Below are 17,785 nucleotides of genomic sequence, written 5' to 3'. Positions count from 1 at the left end.
TTGTTGAAGGGCAAACTGCATGGCACCCCTGTGACCTTGGTAAATATATTATACTGCCCCAAGTACAAACACTCTTCATTCTTTCACAATGTTAGACTTAAGCTTCATGGCTGGGATAACTATTCTAGGAGGTCCCTCTCAACCCATTGCTCATTTCCTTCAACGGCAAATCATCACTTTCCTACAGGGTCCACATGGAAAAAGTGGAAATGGATGGACAGCCGCACTTCGAAGGAACTTGAAGAAGTAGTCTTTATTAATAAAAACTGGACATGCAAATCCAAAAATACAGTCACATAAGGGGACATCCGACGCGTTTCGCACAGTTAGTGCTTAGTCATGGCCCATGACTAAGCACTAACTGTGTGTGAAACACGTCGGCTGTCCCCTTATGTGACTGTATTTTTGGATTTGCATGTCCAGTTTTTATTAATAAAGACTACTTCTTCAAGTTCCTTCGAAGTGCGGCTGTCCATCCATTTCCACTTTTTCCATGTTTGCCTAGTGCATTGCCAGCACTACTTGACACATGGCGTGTCCTACGAAAGACTTTACCTACTTTCAGAAACCCACAACAAATACACACGCTTGGAGTACTTTTCCCTCACACAAAAGGACCTTCCCAAAATGAAATCAACCACTGCTGAGGCCATGAGATTATCAGACCAGGCTCCGACTATCCTATTCCTAGCCCTACGTAACAAAGACCCCATCACAAAACCTTTGTGATTAAACCCATCCTGCTAAAAGATCCATTATCTGGAGATCCAATAAATATCTAGGAATACCCCTCCCCTCCACTTTAATGGAGCTTTTTAGGTCAACTTTTCCCGTATCTCCACTTCTCTTAGCCTCGATCTGAAGGCCTGGAATAGAACACAATTCTCCTGTTCGGCCGTGTAGCTATATTAAAAATGAAAATCCTTGCCAGGTTATTATACCTCTTCAAAACCATTCCCACCACAAAACCATCCCCCCTTCTTTTTTTTTACCGCTTCATTCTATGGTGCACTAAATGCACCATAGAAGACTCCCCGGAGAACCCCCGGAAAGGGGAGAAGACCCCCGGAGAGCGGAGAAGACCCCCGGAGCTGACTAATAAATTATTTTAAAACCCTGTGTTGTGTGTTTATTTTTTTTGACACTTTGCCTCCAGGTGAATGGGTAGGGGTACGATGTACCCCATATTCATTCTCCTAGGGTGGGGAGCCGGTATCTGGGGGCCGCCTTATTAAAGGGGGCTCCCAGATTCCGATAAGCCCCCCACCCGCAGACCCCAGGGTTGTCGGGAAGAGGTCCTGTCCTTATTAACATGGGGACAGGGTGCTTTGAGGTGGGGGGCCACAGGGCGCCCCCCTGCCCTAGAGCACCCAACCCCCCCCATGTTGAGGGCATGCAGCCTGGTACGGCTCAGGGGGGGCGCATGCTCATCCCCACTCCTTTCCTGACCGGCGTGCTTTGGATACGGGTCTGGTATGGATTGTAGGGGGACCCCCACGCCGTTTTTTCGGCATAGGGGGGTTCTCCTTACAATCCATACCAGACCTAAGGGCCTGGTATGCCCCCTGGGGGGGAACCCATGACGTTTTTTTATTTAAAATTTGGCGTGGAGTTCCCCCTCATGATTCATACCAAACACCGCGGCTAGAATTGGCGGGAATCCAAGTCGGGTCCCCGTCGCTTCTATGACGCGCTCGCTGGAATGTGCTTTTTCTATTCCAGCGAGTGCGAGATGTCGGCACCATGTCGCCAAGAATCAGCGCAATGCCGTCGTGCTGGAAACACATTCTCGGCGACAGGTATTGTACACACTCCACCAGGACTAATGTGGATGAAACACGTTTAACCCTTGAGATGCCCGATTATCTCTACTCATATGTGAGTGTTTTAATCCCTTTATATTAAAGATGTTTTAAATATGCTGCACTTAGAGGGCACAGTTCTCTTTCTTCTTATAGAGTACAGTGAAACTGAAGCCTGTAAATACTGAGCAGATATGGGCAGACCAGGCTGTGTGTCTTTAGTGAAGCCTTGATTTTAAAACCTGCCTGTGATCAGCACTGTGGTGAGGGAGAGGATATGGATAAGAAGTGCAAAGTTATGATAAAACCCACTTTCTATGTAAACAAGATTTACACACAATCATGTTTCCTTTATTGATAAGTAATAGAAGAAAAAATGTGCATTTGATGTGTGGTATTGATGATGGTATTTGATACCAACGCCACACAAAGTTGAGATTTATAGGTTGTCAGTTTTATTTATTTTTTATCTGGGAGGTTAAAGGTACCTACAAGAGTTTTTGTCTTTGCTCTCTCTGACAAGTTCTTAATCAAAGTTTGATTCTATTACACCGAAATTCCCAAATATTTGTTTATCTTTCATTCTGCAGACTCTGAGGAAAGTGATGTCACCACTTTGTGATGGCCATTGCAAATGGCATGAACTGGGAAACTTAGTGGGTATATCATGCATTCTAGCCTCCGTGGCCTAGATTCACGTAGGGCGGCATAACGTTGTGTGGGCATAGCGTATCTTTTTTTACGCTACGCTGTCGCTACTTAGAGAGGCAAGTGCTGTATTCACAAAGCACTTGCGTCCTAAGTTACGGCGGTGTAGCGTAAATCGGCCCGGCGTAAGCGCGCGTAATTCAAAGTAGGCAGGTTGTGGGCGTGTTGAATTTAAATTAAGCGTGACCTCATGTAGATGCATGGCCGAACAAACGGCGCAAGTGCGCGCATGCTCAGTATCACGTCGTATTTACGCCCAAAGATACGCCGGCTCAATACCTGTGACGTGAACGTAACCTACGCACAGCCCCATTCACGTACGACTTACATAAACAACGTAAAAAGATACGCTTGTTCCGACGTCCTTGCGCCACCTAGAGACCAGTTTTATCTTTACGCCGGCGTATGTCTTACATAAACGGCGTAACTAATTGCGACGGGCGTACGTACGTACGTACGTTCGTGAATCTGCGTATCTTGCTCATTTACATATTCGACACGGAAATCAACGGAAGCGCCACCTTAGTGGCCAGCGTAAATATGCACCCCAAGATACGACGGCGTAGGAGACTTACGCCGCTCGTATCTTGGCCAAATCTATGCGTAACTGATTCTATGAATCAGGCGCATAGATACGACGGCGGCCATTCGGACTTACGACAGCGTATCTGGAGATACGCCATTGTAAGTCTTTGAGAATCTGGGCCCAAGTGTTTTAGAAGGCCAATTCACAATTCGAATTGCTGGAACCACACAAATGAAAAATAACAACTTTAAAGTGAAGTTGGCTCTGGGGTCCCAAAAATGTGGTTGTCCACAACAGCATTAGAGGTTCTCTGCTTTACAGTTTTAACAATTCAAATATATTTTATGATCAATAACTCTTACCAAAAGATTTTGGCAGCCACTAATTAGACATGTGAAATGGTTAGGAAATGTTTTTCCCACTACAGTATACAAAACTGTTCCAACTCACTTATATTTTTGTAATATATTGCTCAAACAACCTACTTAAGTATACTGCACAAAATTCAAAAAGTACTGAGTTCAGGCATAATCTCCGTTTGAGACACTTTATTGCAGTGTGTTTAATTACTGAAGACCAAATTTTGCCTGAAATTCAGAACACTGGCTAATGACCTGACTAGCTGATGTAGAATGTTCTGTTATAACCTATAAAACACATACACCTATCAAAATGACTGGTGTGCTTGACTCCAATTGCCTCGTTTTCAGACTTCACCCAAGAGAGTCACATTTTTTTCTCCATCATATGATGGTTTCAACCATTTGTTGTTCAATGTAAATTGTTGTGTGTATTGCCTGTTGAGAACACTAGTGTTAATACTACAACTCGTATGCCTGTTAGAATCCCATTTTTTGCACTTATCCATAAAACCGTTTTAAAGCAAACAGTTGCCATTGTTCACAAAAACGGATCCTTTAATTTTTTTTCTACAGCAAACTAAAAACAAAATAAATAATCTAATTAGCTGCTATGGGCAATGGTCATCTTTCAGACACTAAACTTGGGAGCAAGAGGGTGGGACTTTGAACGGCGCACGTTATTTATGGGTGGCTGCCCTGGTCGGACCTGGTCGCACAGGGCTCTTGCACACACCAGATTTCATGCCCATCCTGGATCAGGGCTCCCCCCTCCTTTTTTGCCATGGCTGTCCCCCCTCACTGCTATTTATTCACCTTCACTAGCCGAATTCCCCTTCTTGCATACACTAGTCCCACCACATCACACAGTCCTCACTGTCATCATACACCCATTCACAACAATTTTGCACTGCAATCATTTGGTCTAATCACCTCCTACTTTTATTATCACATGTCCACTTTAGGAGTGCTCTGTGTGCCCGGGTCCGCCTGGGTTGCCGCCCGTAATGGTTGTCGCCGTTGGACAAGCCTCCTCAGCTCCCGTCACTGATGCCTTTGGGTGGTTTGTGGCCCTTGACATTATGCCTCCAGCTGTATATATACTTGTAAGTGATTGGGGGGGGGGGGGGGGGGTTTCCATTTCTATTCTCCCCTTTATTGATACAAGGCTATTAACCTAGTTGTTTATCTCCCATTTGCAGATACATCACGCGCGTGCTCCCAATGAGTGGCACCAAGCCGCAAAACGTGTTGAGCTACCAATTGCCATGTACCACTGTACTACAGCTCTGACAGATTTCAATGTTTATATATTCATACTATAATAACATGAGACAGGGACCAATAAGATCATGGGCCATGCAGATTTTACCTTGCAATATTCTTGTGCCGAACTGTGACATATGGTGGACGCTGTAACCCTATCATGTTACTCACTTTTAATCATGTCACCACCAGTTATCGCTGTTTTAGGAATTGACGCCACCATTAGTGTGTATTTGTACGTATATGAAAATTATGCATGTTATTTACAGAATATTAAATATCTCAATTTCCCCCATTGTGATCATTTCAACCACGTGCCTCGTTCAAAGTCCCGCCCTCTTGCTCCCAATTTTTATATATTCATAGTGTCAGGGATGGAGGCACATGACCTTACTAGGTCATGGCCTCATTTAAAGTCCCAATGTTCCCGCTCCCCTTTTCCACAATTTTCACTTCATCCTTCAGACACTGTAGAAAAACCCCACAACTTTTTGAGTAGTTAAATTAACATTCTTTGGAACCACTAGTTACCTTCAGCATCTGGATCTCCAAATGGATTCAGGTCTGCAACATCAGAACTTTCAAAAGGATTTGTGCCAGTGTTCAAGTCTTGCTCCTCTTCATCCAGAAAATTCAACTTGTTTATAAGTTCTACAACAGATAAAGAAGTCTTTAGATGGCAACAAAAGGAATGCTTCCAGGTGTATTCAAAAAGGCAGTGCAAAGAGCAAGTGCATAGATAAAAGTGCAGAAACACAAAAACACAAATATGAAACTATGTACTCAACAGACGGAGTAGACTAAATTCCAAAAAGCTGCCATTGGTCACTGCAAACTGGACATCACAATTGCTCTTTATACTACTTTACTGAACGGCAGACATTCTAATAGACAAAGGTCACTTCCAGAAAAACATATGTGAACTATGCTGAACCCAGCACAGAAAAAAATAATAATTAAATGCTTAGGAATATAAGGTCATGCGAGCAACAAGCTGAAATAATAAAAAAAAAAAATGCACTGCCAGCGACTAAAAATGAATGCCTGTATTTTGTAGCAAACCAACATTCTGGGTGGAATTATAAACTGTTAACACATAGGCAAAGGCCATACACAAGATTTGATCCAATTTAGTTTTGGACACCTAAACGATGGTTTGCTTTTCACACATACAACTAATGAACATGAGGCATTACCTGTGTTAACTAATGTACAAATCCAGAGGATGAAGTTTCAAAGACACCAGTGCTAAAATTTGCTACATCACAAGCACAAAACGATCACGACAACAAATGATGCTCAGGAAAATCAATTTGTATTAGAAAAGCCTTTGCTGATATTGTTACTTTATTTAAGATGTTCTATATCAGGGGTAGGCAACCTGGGGCCTTCCAGCAGTTGCAGAACTACAAGTCCCATCATGCCTCTGGGAGTAATTGTAACTGCCAGCCTTGCAATGCCTCATGGGAAATGTAGTTCCACAACAGCTGGAGGGACCCATGTTGCCTACCCCTGTTCTAGATCTAGCTAGTTTAGTCAAATCTTCTTCACGGTCAACAAAAAAATATTTCACCTATGATCAGTGTTATATAATATTAGTCCACTACAGACTGACAAAGAAAAAAAAGTAGTCATTGAGATGAAAAAAAAAATCACATATTTATCGTAATTTTGATTACCCGATGAACTCAAAGGCAGCATACATTTGGGTTGCTCCGACCATGTTCCTTCCCTTTAGGACCCCACTCCCATAAATTTTGAGGCTGAGTTAGAGATCGTGTTCTGTACCTAGCCTACTCATGATACTGGGAGGGTAGCCATGCTGCCAAGCAAGTTTATCGGGAAAGCAAACATTACAGTAAGTATTTCAAAGGAAATATTTTGTTTTCCTGATCGACTACATTGCAGCATATGTTCAGGAACTAACTAGCCAAAAAAAAAAAAGAGTGGGATGCCAAAAAATTAAGGTTTCAATCATAGCACTTCATCAACAAAAACTACAGCTAAACCACACCACAGAGAGCTATAACAGGCTTAGTGGAGGACCATGTCATCACCCCATAATTATGTGTGCATCCCTGTTGTAGGAAGTCCACAAAGACGCCACACTCCTGGTTAAGTGTGTTGTCACTGCTTCCATAGGCGACAAGCCTTAAAGCGGGGGTTCATCCTATAAAAAATTTCTAACATTGCATGGAGCCGACCAATGAGACCGACAGTATGCTGTTGTTATTTTTTGCGTACATACCATTTTAGGGCTATTTTCACCCCCGGATTCCCGGCGGTAGTGGACGTACCTAATCACAGGCTGTGATTGACGTGCTTCCGACCGGTGCATACTGCGCGTCACAAGTTGCCGAAAGAAGCCGAAGGTCGGTGCGGCTCTTTTTACGGCGCCTGCGCACCGACGTTCGGCTTCTTTCGGCAACTTGTGACGCGCAGTATGCGCCGGTCGGAAGCACATCAATCACAGCCTGTGATTAGGAACGCCCACTCCCGCGGGAAAGCCGGGGGTGAAAAAAGCCCTAAAATGGTATGTACGCAAGAAAAAAAAAAAAAACAGCATACTGTCGGTCTCATAGGTCGGCTCCATGCAATGTTAGAATTTTTTTTTAGGGTGAACCCCCGCTTTAAGCCCTATAAGCCAGTTGGCTAGCCAGCACAACGCATCCAGCAAGAATTTAGGATGATATCTCCTCTGGTTCTGCAAAGCACAGTTTAAAAGAGATTACCTAAATCTATAAACAAAGCTTCAGCTTGTGAGCAAGCTTGAAGTATCTCAATATCCAGAGCATGGAACCAGTTATCTTTAGTGGTGCAACCTCAGATTGCCACCTAGTATAGGTATATTTTGTAGCCTATGGCCCAAATTCTGGCAAGCTTCCTGGCAGAGGAAAAAACCCTTAGAGAGGTTGCCTTCATGACTCAGCTTTTACTCAAATCGGGACTGAAAGTGATCCCATCTAGAGCAGAAGGCTGCCAGAGGGTCGCAAATGCCATCATCCTGGCAAACTTCCTGGCTGAGGATATAGCCCTTAAAGCGATGTTTTTCATGGCTCGGTCCTTATACTAACTGGACTGAAAATTTTCCCTCTTGGAGCTGCAGGCCACCATAGGATCGTAGACTATGGCCCTTATTTTGGCAAACTTCCAGGCTGATGTGACAGCCCTCAGAGAGGCTATCCCCATGGCTCAGTCTGTACTCAAGCTGGACAGGAATTCTCATCAGGATAAGGTAAGGAATTCCACAGCAAGTAGTCAATCCCACCTAGGGAGCCTTGAGCTCTCCCTCAAGTCTCAGATGTAGCAGTCCCATTAAAGTATTGGATGAGTAAGGGATAGCTCATCCATGAGACACTAGATATGCCAGAGAATGCAAGGATCTGACCTCTAAGGGAGCTTAAGATATGTAGAAGTCCAGAATGTATTTGACCTGAGGACTGAAGCAAAGGAAAACTAAACAGTCCAAATTGAACAAGCTTTAATCAAATCCTGTTGTAGGATTTATAGAGATCAGCTGAGAGAAAAACAGCCAAAGCTAATTAGTCTTTTCCTGTCAGAAGGAAAAAGTGGGAAAATACCTTCCAGCTTGCAATAGTAAGGGGATGCAAGCCAATCAAACTCTGGAATCTTGCCTAAAGACCAAATCCACTTAAAGGAACCTGGATGCAGGAATCACTTGTTTCCCAACTGAGCCACAAAATATGGATTCCTCCAAGAAGTTTTGAATGTACCCGCTGAAATGTTAGGGAGTTTCCGCTCTACCCGGGTCACAACCATCTCAAACTCTCTCGGTATATTGAGCATGCCAGTTCTGACCTGCCCCTTGATGTAGTACAGCACTGCCATGTTAATCACCCTTATTGAGACTACTGTCAGGTGACGAAAGACTTGGAAGCATATAAGGGCTGTCCAGAAATCTGGAATGTTCTGACATAACTTCCTGAACAGGGGAGTTCCACTGATCACAGTTCTGCAAGCACAGAAGATGTACTATTGTATCAGCACTAAAGGTTTCTTCTGAATGTTTATGAGATATGAATAGCTTGGGGCATGCCCAATTTTGGAGAAAAACCCTTCTGGACAGATAGCCTCCTCCACTGAGCCCACTTTATATAGGGATGGGAGGCACGATGGTCCTGAACATTATCAGGCATTGAGATGCAGACAGGTGAAGAGAAGAAAACCAGGATAACCGCTGGAGCGCCCTATCACCACTATGCGTTGGTGGCAGAAAATAATGTATTCTGAACTGTAATTAATTAGGATTTGTCTAGGGGCTAGATTTGAAAACCCACTAAAAGTGCACCACAAAGGTCCATCTTCCCAGTATCAACACTATATATTATTAAAGGGAAGGTGTTGCCAGTATAATACAATTTAATACAAAAAAATTAAAAATTTAAATAAAAGCATGACCGAGGCTCAATTTTTGGATTGTTGAGGCGAAAACTACATATAAGCAGGACTTCCAATGAACAGCTCAGCACATATCAACCATATATTATAGTCCAGGGTTTGATAAATTTGCTATTCTGCTATATTGCTATTTGCTATTCGCCTGCATATGTAAACAGTATTCAAACCACACATGTGAGGTATCGCCGCGATTGGTAGAACGAGAGCAATAATTCTAGCCCTAGACCTCCTCTGTAACTCAAAACATGCAACCTGTAGAATTTTTTTAAACGTCGCCTATGGAGATTTTAAAGGGTAAAAGTTTGTCGCCATTCCACGAGCGGATGCAATTTTGAAGCGTGACATATTGGGTATCAATTTACTAGGCGTAACATTATCTTTCACAATATAAAAAAAATTGGGCTAACTTTACTGTTTTCTTATTTTTTTAATTAAAAAAAGTGTATTTTTTCCCCAAAAAATATCGCTTGTAAGACCGCTGTGCAAATACGGTGCGACAAAGTATTGCAACGACTGCCATTTTATTCTCTAGGGTGTTAGAACAAAAAATATAAGGGAGCTGCGGTGGCTCAACGCGATTGGCACTGAGCTGACAAGCCATTCACCTCTGCAGCCAGGGGTTCGGATCCGGTCTCGGCTACATGTGAATTGAGTTTGGTGGTCTCAGCCCGGCTCCCGGTGGGTGTGCTATGCGAGGTAAGCGCTATAAATAAAAATAGAGCGACAATTTTGAAAAAAATGCAATATTTTTTACTTTTTGCAATAATAAATATCCCCCAAAAATCTATAAAAAAAAAATTTTTTCCTCAGTTTAGGCGGATACGTATTCTTCTACCTATTTTTGGTAACAAAAAAAAAATCGCAATAAGCGTTTATCGGTTGGTTTGCGCAAAATTTATAGCGTTTACAAAATAGGGGATAGTTTTATTGCATTTTTTTTTTTTTTTACTACTTATGGCGGCGATCAGCGATTTTTTTTTGTGACTGCGACATTATGGCGGACACTTCGGACAATTTTGACACATTTTTGGGACCATTGTCATTTTCACAGCAAAAAATGCATTTAAATTGCATTGTTTATTGTGAAAATGACAGTTGCAGTTTGGGAGTTAACCACAGGGGGCGCTGAAGGAGTTTCGTTTCACCTAGTGTGTGTTTACAACTGTAGGGGGGTGTGGCTGTAGGTCTGACGTCATCGATCGTGTCTCCCTATAAAAGGGATCACACGATCGATGCAGCCGCCACAGTGAAGAACAGGGAAGCCGTGTTGACACGCGGCTCTCCCCGTTCTTCAGCTCCGGGGACCGATCGCCGCACTCCCGGAGCTTCGGTCCCCGGAGCTTCGGACCGGGTCACGGGCGCGTGCCCGCGACCCACGGCTGGGTACTAGTACAGGACGTACCTGTACATACATGTGCCCAGCCGTGCCATTCTGCCGACGTATATGTGCAGGAGGCGGTCCTTAAGTGGTTAATTGGAGACATCCTTCTTTGTTACACTAGGGAGATTGGGCAATCATGTATGCTCTCTCCTAATAGCACATAAGAGGTTGGACAAATCATACCAATCCCATCATCATAGTATATATAATATATATATATCGCTAAGAGACCTTTTTTTAAGTCACTGGACTTTGTAGATGGACTGCCCACCACCTTTGTTAACAAGTCCAAAGGAAATTCCCAAAACAGACTAAGTGCTGGAAGACTCTGGTAATGCAAGAAGCTTGCTCATTATTTTTTTTAATTATATATATATATATATATATATATATATATATATATATATATATATATATATATATATATATTATGATAAAAATCCATGAAGCAGTGCAAGCTCTATGTAAGTAAAGATGTAATCACTATAACTGGTGTCTCTTTGATATGGTGCATCATGTGAAGCTGAAGCATTAGCTCGTATATCTTGTCTCTGCACATCTGTGGATGGACTTTAGTAAGCTGATAAGAAGCAGCACGGGACCCCTGCTTCCCATGTATATGTTTTGTGTGATTGTCTGATACTGTTGGATTATACAATAATAAAACAATATGATGGTATACTATATGGTTGGTATGTGCTGAGCAGTTCATTGCAAGCCCTGCTTATGTACTGTTGCTTACACAATAGGGAAGTTAAGCCTCAGCCAGTCTTTTATTTTTTCCGCGTTTTTGCATCGATGGGTCAGATGACCTCATTTTGAAACACTAGCCAGCCAACCTCCTGTAGGGTTCTGAGTACTCCCCGTGTTCTTAAAAAATTATCTCTGCCTTGAGAAAGTGTAAACTGACAATGAAACCAACAGACATGTAAGCAGGATAATGTCTTCACCCGTGTAGAAATAGGGGGGTATGGGACAGTTCTGGGAAGTACAACCTGCACATCATCCTCATCTGCAAGTTCCTCTAAAGAATTGATTGAATCTGGGAAAAAAATGGACTTTCCCAGAGATCCTTGCACAGCAAAAATGGACACAAATTTCTTTATAATATCTTGGCTACTTGTGTTGGTCTTTGTCATCTTCCTCCTTGGCTGCTTGAACAAAGCAGGAATACATACAGGGTTCTGCCTGCCAAGGCACAAGCAACATGAGCCCAGTTTAGGGTGTGCATGATGCATACAGATCCGGAGGCCATACATTATACAATTTTCTTTTAAATTTACCAAAACCATATAATATGAAGTCAATCTAAACACTTTGGGCCAGTAATTCTTCAAACGAATTACGCCGGCGTATCTATGGATACGCAGCGTAATTTCAAAGTTCCCCCGTCGTATCTCTGTTTTGTATCCACAAAACAAGATACGACGGAATCTGGGCTCGATCCGACAGGCGTACGTCTTAGTACGCTGTCGGATCGTAGGTGCATATTTACACTGGCCGCTAGGTGGCGTTTCCGTCGAATTCGGCGTTGAGTATGCAAATTAGCTATGGCGATCCACGAACGTCCGTCCGGCCGGCGCATTTTTTTTACGTCGTTTGCATTCAGCTTTTTCCGGCGCATAGTTACCCCTGCTATATGAGGCGTATCCTATGTTAAGTATGGCCGTCGTTCCCGCATCGAATTTTGAAAATGTTACGTCGTTTGCGTAAGTCGTTCGCGAATAGGGCTTTGCGTAGAATGACGTCACCGTCGTAAGCATTGGCTTGTTCCGGTTTAATTTCGAGCATGCGCACTGGGATACCCCCACGGACGACGCATGCGCCGTTAAAAAAAACGTCATTTACGTCGGGTTACGACGTATTAACATAAAACACGCCCCCATCACATACATTTGAATTGCGCGCCCTTACGCCGCCTAAGTTACACTACGCCGCCGTAACTTACGGCGGCGTAAGTTACGGCGGCGTAGTGTATAAAGTGTAAAGTAAGTTACGGCGGCGTAGTGTATCTGAAATACACTACGCCAGGCGGAGAAAAGCGCCGCACTTCGTGGATCTGGCCCTTTGAATTTTGTATGTAATTAGGCAGGCCCATGCACTACATATTTGAAGGTAAATCTAAAAGGAAATGTAACCAAAAAAAAAACTTTGATAAAATGCTGCAATGCACATAGATCACCCAGACAGGATAGTCCTCTCCAGTGCACACACTGGGCATTTGTTAAAACATAGTCCTGCCAAAGGTTTGGAACGCTCTCAAATATGATCCTCATTGCATGTGTGCCATGAATACCACCCTGCTGTTTGTAGGGGAAGCCAGACTCCTGGTACCATCCTACTGATAGCTGGGAGTACAGAGTCACACGCTACCACTGATGACAGGGAACATTAATACCCATGTGTGCTATGAACACCACGCTGCTGATAGATGGGGAATCTGGTATCATCCTTAACTGTCCCACTTATAGCTGGGAACAATTTTATCTCCACTCACGACCCTGCCAAAGATCCAGGAGCCGAATATCATCAGTAAACCAAACCAACAAAGGTAAGAACACCCCATCTTGACAGGCTCTATAAAAAAAAAAGGGAACATAGTCTATGGCTCAAAATTTATGAAAGTGGGGTCCTATGGGGTGGGAGTGAGGTGGAGCTACCCGAATGTATGTTGCCATGGAGTCAGTCAAGAGGGGGAAAAAAGTACTACCCTGTGTATTATGTGTTATTCTGCAAGAAAAATCCAGGAGGTTTTCTATGCACTATGCTAACAAGCATAAAAGCATGCAACTAAAGGGCCAGATCCACATACATTTACACCTGCGCCGCGTATCAGAGATACGCTACGCCGCCGTACCTTACCTGGCGTACTTTCAAATCCACAAAGATTTTGTGCCATAAGTTACGGCGGCGTAGTGTATTTCTTGCGGCCTAATTCAAATCAGCGATCAGGGTGCGGGTTTTATTTAAATGAAGCGCGTCCCCACGCCGAATGAACTGCGCATGCGTCGTCCAGAAATTTCCCGCTGTGCTTTGCGCGAAATGACGTCGCAACAACGTCATTTTTTTAACTTAGACGTGAGTTACGTCCATCCCTATTCACGGACGACTTACGCAAAAAAAAAAAATTCAAATTTTGACGCGGGAACGACGGCCATACTTAACATGGCAAGTCTACCTATACGCCGAAAAATACCAGCTTTAACTATACGCCGGAAAAAGCCGACTACAGACGACGTTAGAAAATGCGACGGCTGCGCGTATGTTCGTGGATCATCGTAAATCGCTAATTTGCATACCCGACGCGGAAAACTACGCAAACTCCACCCAGCGGGCGCCGAAGTATTGCATCTAAGATCCGAAGGCGTACGAAGCCGTACGCCTGTCGGATCTTACCCAGATGCCGTTGTATCTTGGTTTGAGGATTCAAACTAAAGATACGACGCAGGAAATTTGAAAGTACGCCGGTGTATCAGTAGATACGCCGGCGTACTTCGTCTGTGGATCTGGCCCAAAGTGTTTCTTGGTCAGGTATTTAAATGTTTATATATTTATAAGCTAATCTATGTATACTTTTAATTTTTTTAAACATTTTTTCTTTTTAACCAACCATACAGGGCTGACATATGTATCAAAACGTACATGAGGTCCCTGTAATCAGGATAGTAGTAGAAAATAATTTATTAATAATATTTTGAATAGTGTTATAAAAAATACATTACGCATTAAACAAGCTAAATGATGTTCACATGTATCTCCAATTCTCTGCTTAATATAGGATATATATTCAAGGTATTTATAACAAATTACCAAATGAAGTCCTCATATGTGCTCAAAACATGGTGTGAAAAGAATTGTGGAACCCCAAACGGTTAGGATGCAATTCTTGGGTAAACCAACGCATTCCAAAACAAGCATCCAATATGATCTTTTTATTACCCTTGGTTAAATACGTACAATATATATTTAAACAAGATTCTGAGTGACCAAAGTAAGTTAACCGTTCTAAAGAACTTCTTGAAACTCCCTGGAAATCCCAAGTGCAGATAAAGTGCATGTGATGCATCAGGTTAGGATTAAACAGCATGTTTAGCACCAAACCATGTTTTCAAATCTAAAATGAATTTTATTTACTGTGTCAGACACGAAAGCTGCCCATACATTAGCAGAATTTTGAGTGCAACTGTTATTGCAAAGTGCACAGTTTATTTGCCTTTAGTGAATCGACCCCAATGTCTCTTTCTTGTCAATTCGCCCAATTGAAACCTGTTGGGGGGACTATGTATTTTCTAAGGCACTAACCCAAAAAAGTATGGAAAATATTGTCAGATAGCGCATGATTTTGCAGGGTATAGACAACAATGCCCCATGGGCATAAAATAGTATATATAATTTATAGATTAGTTAATAAATAATAAAAGTCCTTATTCCTAAAGAGAAATCAATAAAGTCCAAAAGTCATTAGTGGCAGCAATCCCAAAGCAGAAGCACGCTCTGAAAAATGTATACAAAGAAAAAACAAAGGATGCGCCAATCTAAGTGCAGTATAATGAGAAGTTTTAATAAAATTGAATGAGCAATCAGCCAAATGGCTACTCACAAGTAGTATGAGGTAACAGGTATTTCTTAAGGCTATGGCTGCGGTTCGTAGTCACTGCGGTGTCAGGTGGGTCCTGGTTCCCATCGAGGTCTTCAGAAGACGGGGGAGCTGGTGGTGGAGCGATGTAGTGCCTGAACAACCAAGAGGAAGTGCAAGGAGCCGTACAGGGCGGCATGCGTCTCAGGGTGAACCGCAAACAGGATCGTCGCACCGGAAGTGACGTGACGTACGGGAACGGACCAATCGGATGACGCGTTTCACAGCCTCCGCTGTTTCATCAGATCCATGGATTTTTTTTTTTTTAGATATGGAATACACAAATCCTTGTGCAATCTTTGCCAGGTAATAAATAAAATATTTGAACAAGAAATATAGAATACACAATGACGGATGTCAATTACTTTGGTCAGTTTTAAGTTATATGAAAGAAAATTGTGGGTCCTTATTTTTTCATGGAAGGGTACCAACAAATTTGTCCACATTTGTATATACAAAGTACAGGCAGCCCTGTATATTCTGGATCAGTTTTTATGACATGTGATCAGATTTTATTCAGTGGCAGGAAGGTCTCTCTCTCCTGTGCTTTACTGAATTATTCTTACGGATAATTTCTTTGCCATATTATGTGAGAACACCTGAAAGAGGGTCCACTCACCTAGAGAGGAAGGGACAGTTTAAGCCTCCAACAGCTTCTTCTTATTCCCTAGTGTTTTTTCCAAGATTTTGTTTGAACACCAAGGATAATCGTAACACTTTAAGCGCATCTGCGCAAATTAGAAGACATAAAAGTAAGCCATGTAAACTGGACCCTTGTGGTCTAACGCCAAGTGTTGGTCCAATTAAACATTTATGGCCCCTTCAAGCTCTGCAGTTCTGTGTACAATAAAGTGTGGTATTTAAAGTGTAAATGTGTTACATTTAAGCAATATATTATTTTATGGCCGATTCACGACACATGCAGTCCAACGCATTTTTTTCTGCATCAAAAGCGCATTGACAGTAGGTTACATGGATTTTTAATGGCATAGTTCGCACCATTGCAGTGAATTCCAGTATAGTCAACAAAAGGAGAACATGCTGCATTTTTTTCTACATGAATCTATATCTGGAATGCAGCAAAGTGCATAAAAGACACAACAGAACACATCAAAACGCACTAACACATATTGCAAAAAGGAGGAGCCACCCGTCCGCTGTACAATGAGGGTGGGCGATCCTAAAGTGGATAACATATGGTTCTAAATTATTTTCTAGGAGGGATTTGCGGTTATGTAGTTATACAATATAGTGAAGAAAAACCCCTGTATAATGTAGAAAACAGACATGTATATATATTAAAAAAAAAAAGACAAAAACAAGATTACACTGTTGTACAGTTTTTATTGAGCTAATGACACAACCTGTCCCCAAAAAGTCATAATATCGTTAACAAATATTAAAATACAAAAAGAATATTATGTATTGCATACTTTAACAACTTAGAACACTGAGAATGTGCAGGTAAATATATGCAAATAAAAAGCAGAAAATGATTTTTTAAATCTCTAGACCCCTGCCAGTCAAGTGCACCTGTAGGTGACATAAAACACTTAGCCAATCTATCTCTATTGTCAAAGGCATTCAAGCTCCTTCGAGCATTACTCCATTCCCCCTGTTCAAGGGCAATGTGTGAGGAGTCCTCAAAGGTATAGCCGTCTCTCTCCCTAATGTAATTTGCCATAGTGGCATTGCATTTTCAGGGTCAGCTACATGGTTGTGTGCAATATATGCCATTTATTGGCCAAGATACTGAATGTGCATTCCACCATTCTAGCTTGATAAAGATAGTTGTGAGTAGGGCCACATTATATTTTCACTTAACCCAAATGCTTTGTCAGAAACAAAAACATGAGGGTAGGATGGTTCTGTGGTTTCAGGAAATCGTGTCCCTCAATTTCTGTCTCAAATTTGAATGTTTAATTATAGCCAAATTACTACTTCTCCCGTAAGACCCAACCTCAATATACATGAATTTATAATCTGCATCAATTGCTGCCAACAGCACTATTGGTATCTATTGTAGTTGAAATATATGCTTCCACTCTATGGCATCCGTATTCTGATATGCTTTCCATCTAGTGCGCCCAAACAATTTAGAAAATGACATCTTCACCAAAATAAATCTGCCATTTTCACCACCGTTCCACAGCTGGCCACACAACTTTCTGCAGATTGCGCCATATTGACTTGCAAGTGCCATGAACATTTTAATAGATCAGTGGTCCCCAAACTATGGCTCTTTGATTGCTGTTATCTGGTCTTTAGGGCACTTACCCATCCATAACTGACACCAAAGATGGGGTGCCAGTCCTCCCAATGATATCAATAGGGCACTATTCCTTCCACTAAAACCAATGATGGGGCATTGTTTACTTCAATTGCTGCTTGGGCATTTTCTACTCCCACTGGCCATAGTCCGGGCTCCCTAAAGTCTGAAGGACAATAAACCGGCCCTTAGTTTAGAAAGTTTGAAGACCCCTGTAATAGATTGTTGATTTGCCCATATGAAACTCAAAATGCATAGCTGCATGGGAATGACCAGGAGCCAGAAACCTGTGAAGAAAGAAAGGACATTTTAAACAAATTATAATAATCATTTTATTTTTTTAGTTTCTCATTTGAAGACAAATTGGAAGGGCATAAAGATTATAAAGTGGGGAAGGAAGAAAGAAAAAAGACAAACAT

At 42.2% G+C, this 17,785-nt stretch overlaps 1 protein-coding gene across 5 annotated transcripts in view; it reads right to left on the bottom strand.

Annotated features, from left to right (window-relative positions):
- EHBP1 (EH domain binding protein 1) overlaps nt 1-17,785 on the bottom strand; it is a 636,728-nt gene that overhangs the window by 423,841 nt on the left and 195,102 nt on the right. For all 5 annotated transcript variants that reach the window (XM_040351212.1, XM_040351213.1, XM_040351215.1 and 2 more), the window contains one exon: nt 5,193-5,312. In XM_040351212.1, coding sequence (XP_040207146.1) covers nt 5,193-5,312 — 120 coding nt within the window. The remainder of the gene's footprint in view (nt 1-5,192; nt 5,313-17,785) is intronic.

Source organism: Rana temporaria, chromosome 4 (assembly GCF_905171775.1).
Source record: "Rana temporaria chromosome 4, aRanTem1.1, whole genome shotgun sequence".
NCBI lineage: Eukaryota > Metazoa > Chordata > Amphibia > Anura > Ranidae > Rana > Rana temporaria.
Note: the sequence above shows the minus strand (reverse complement) of the source record. Positions and strands in the feature narration are given on the sequence as shown.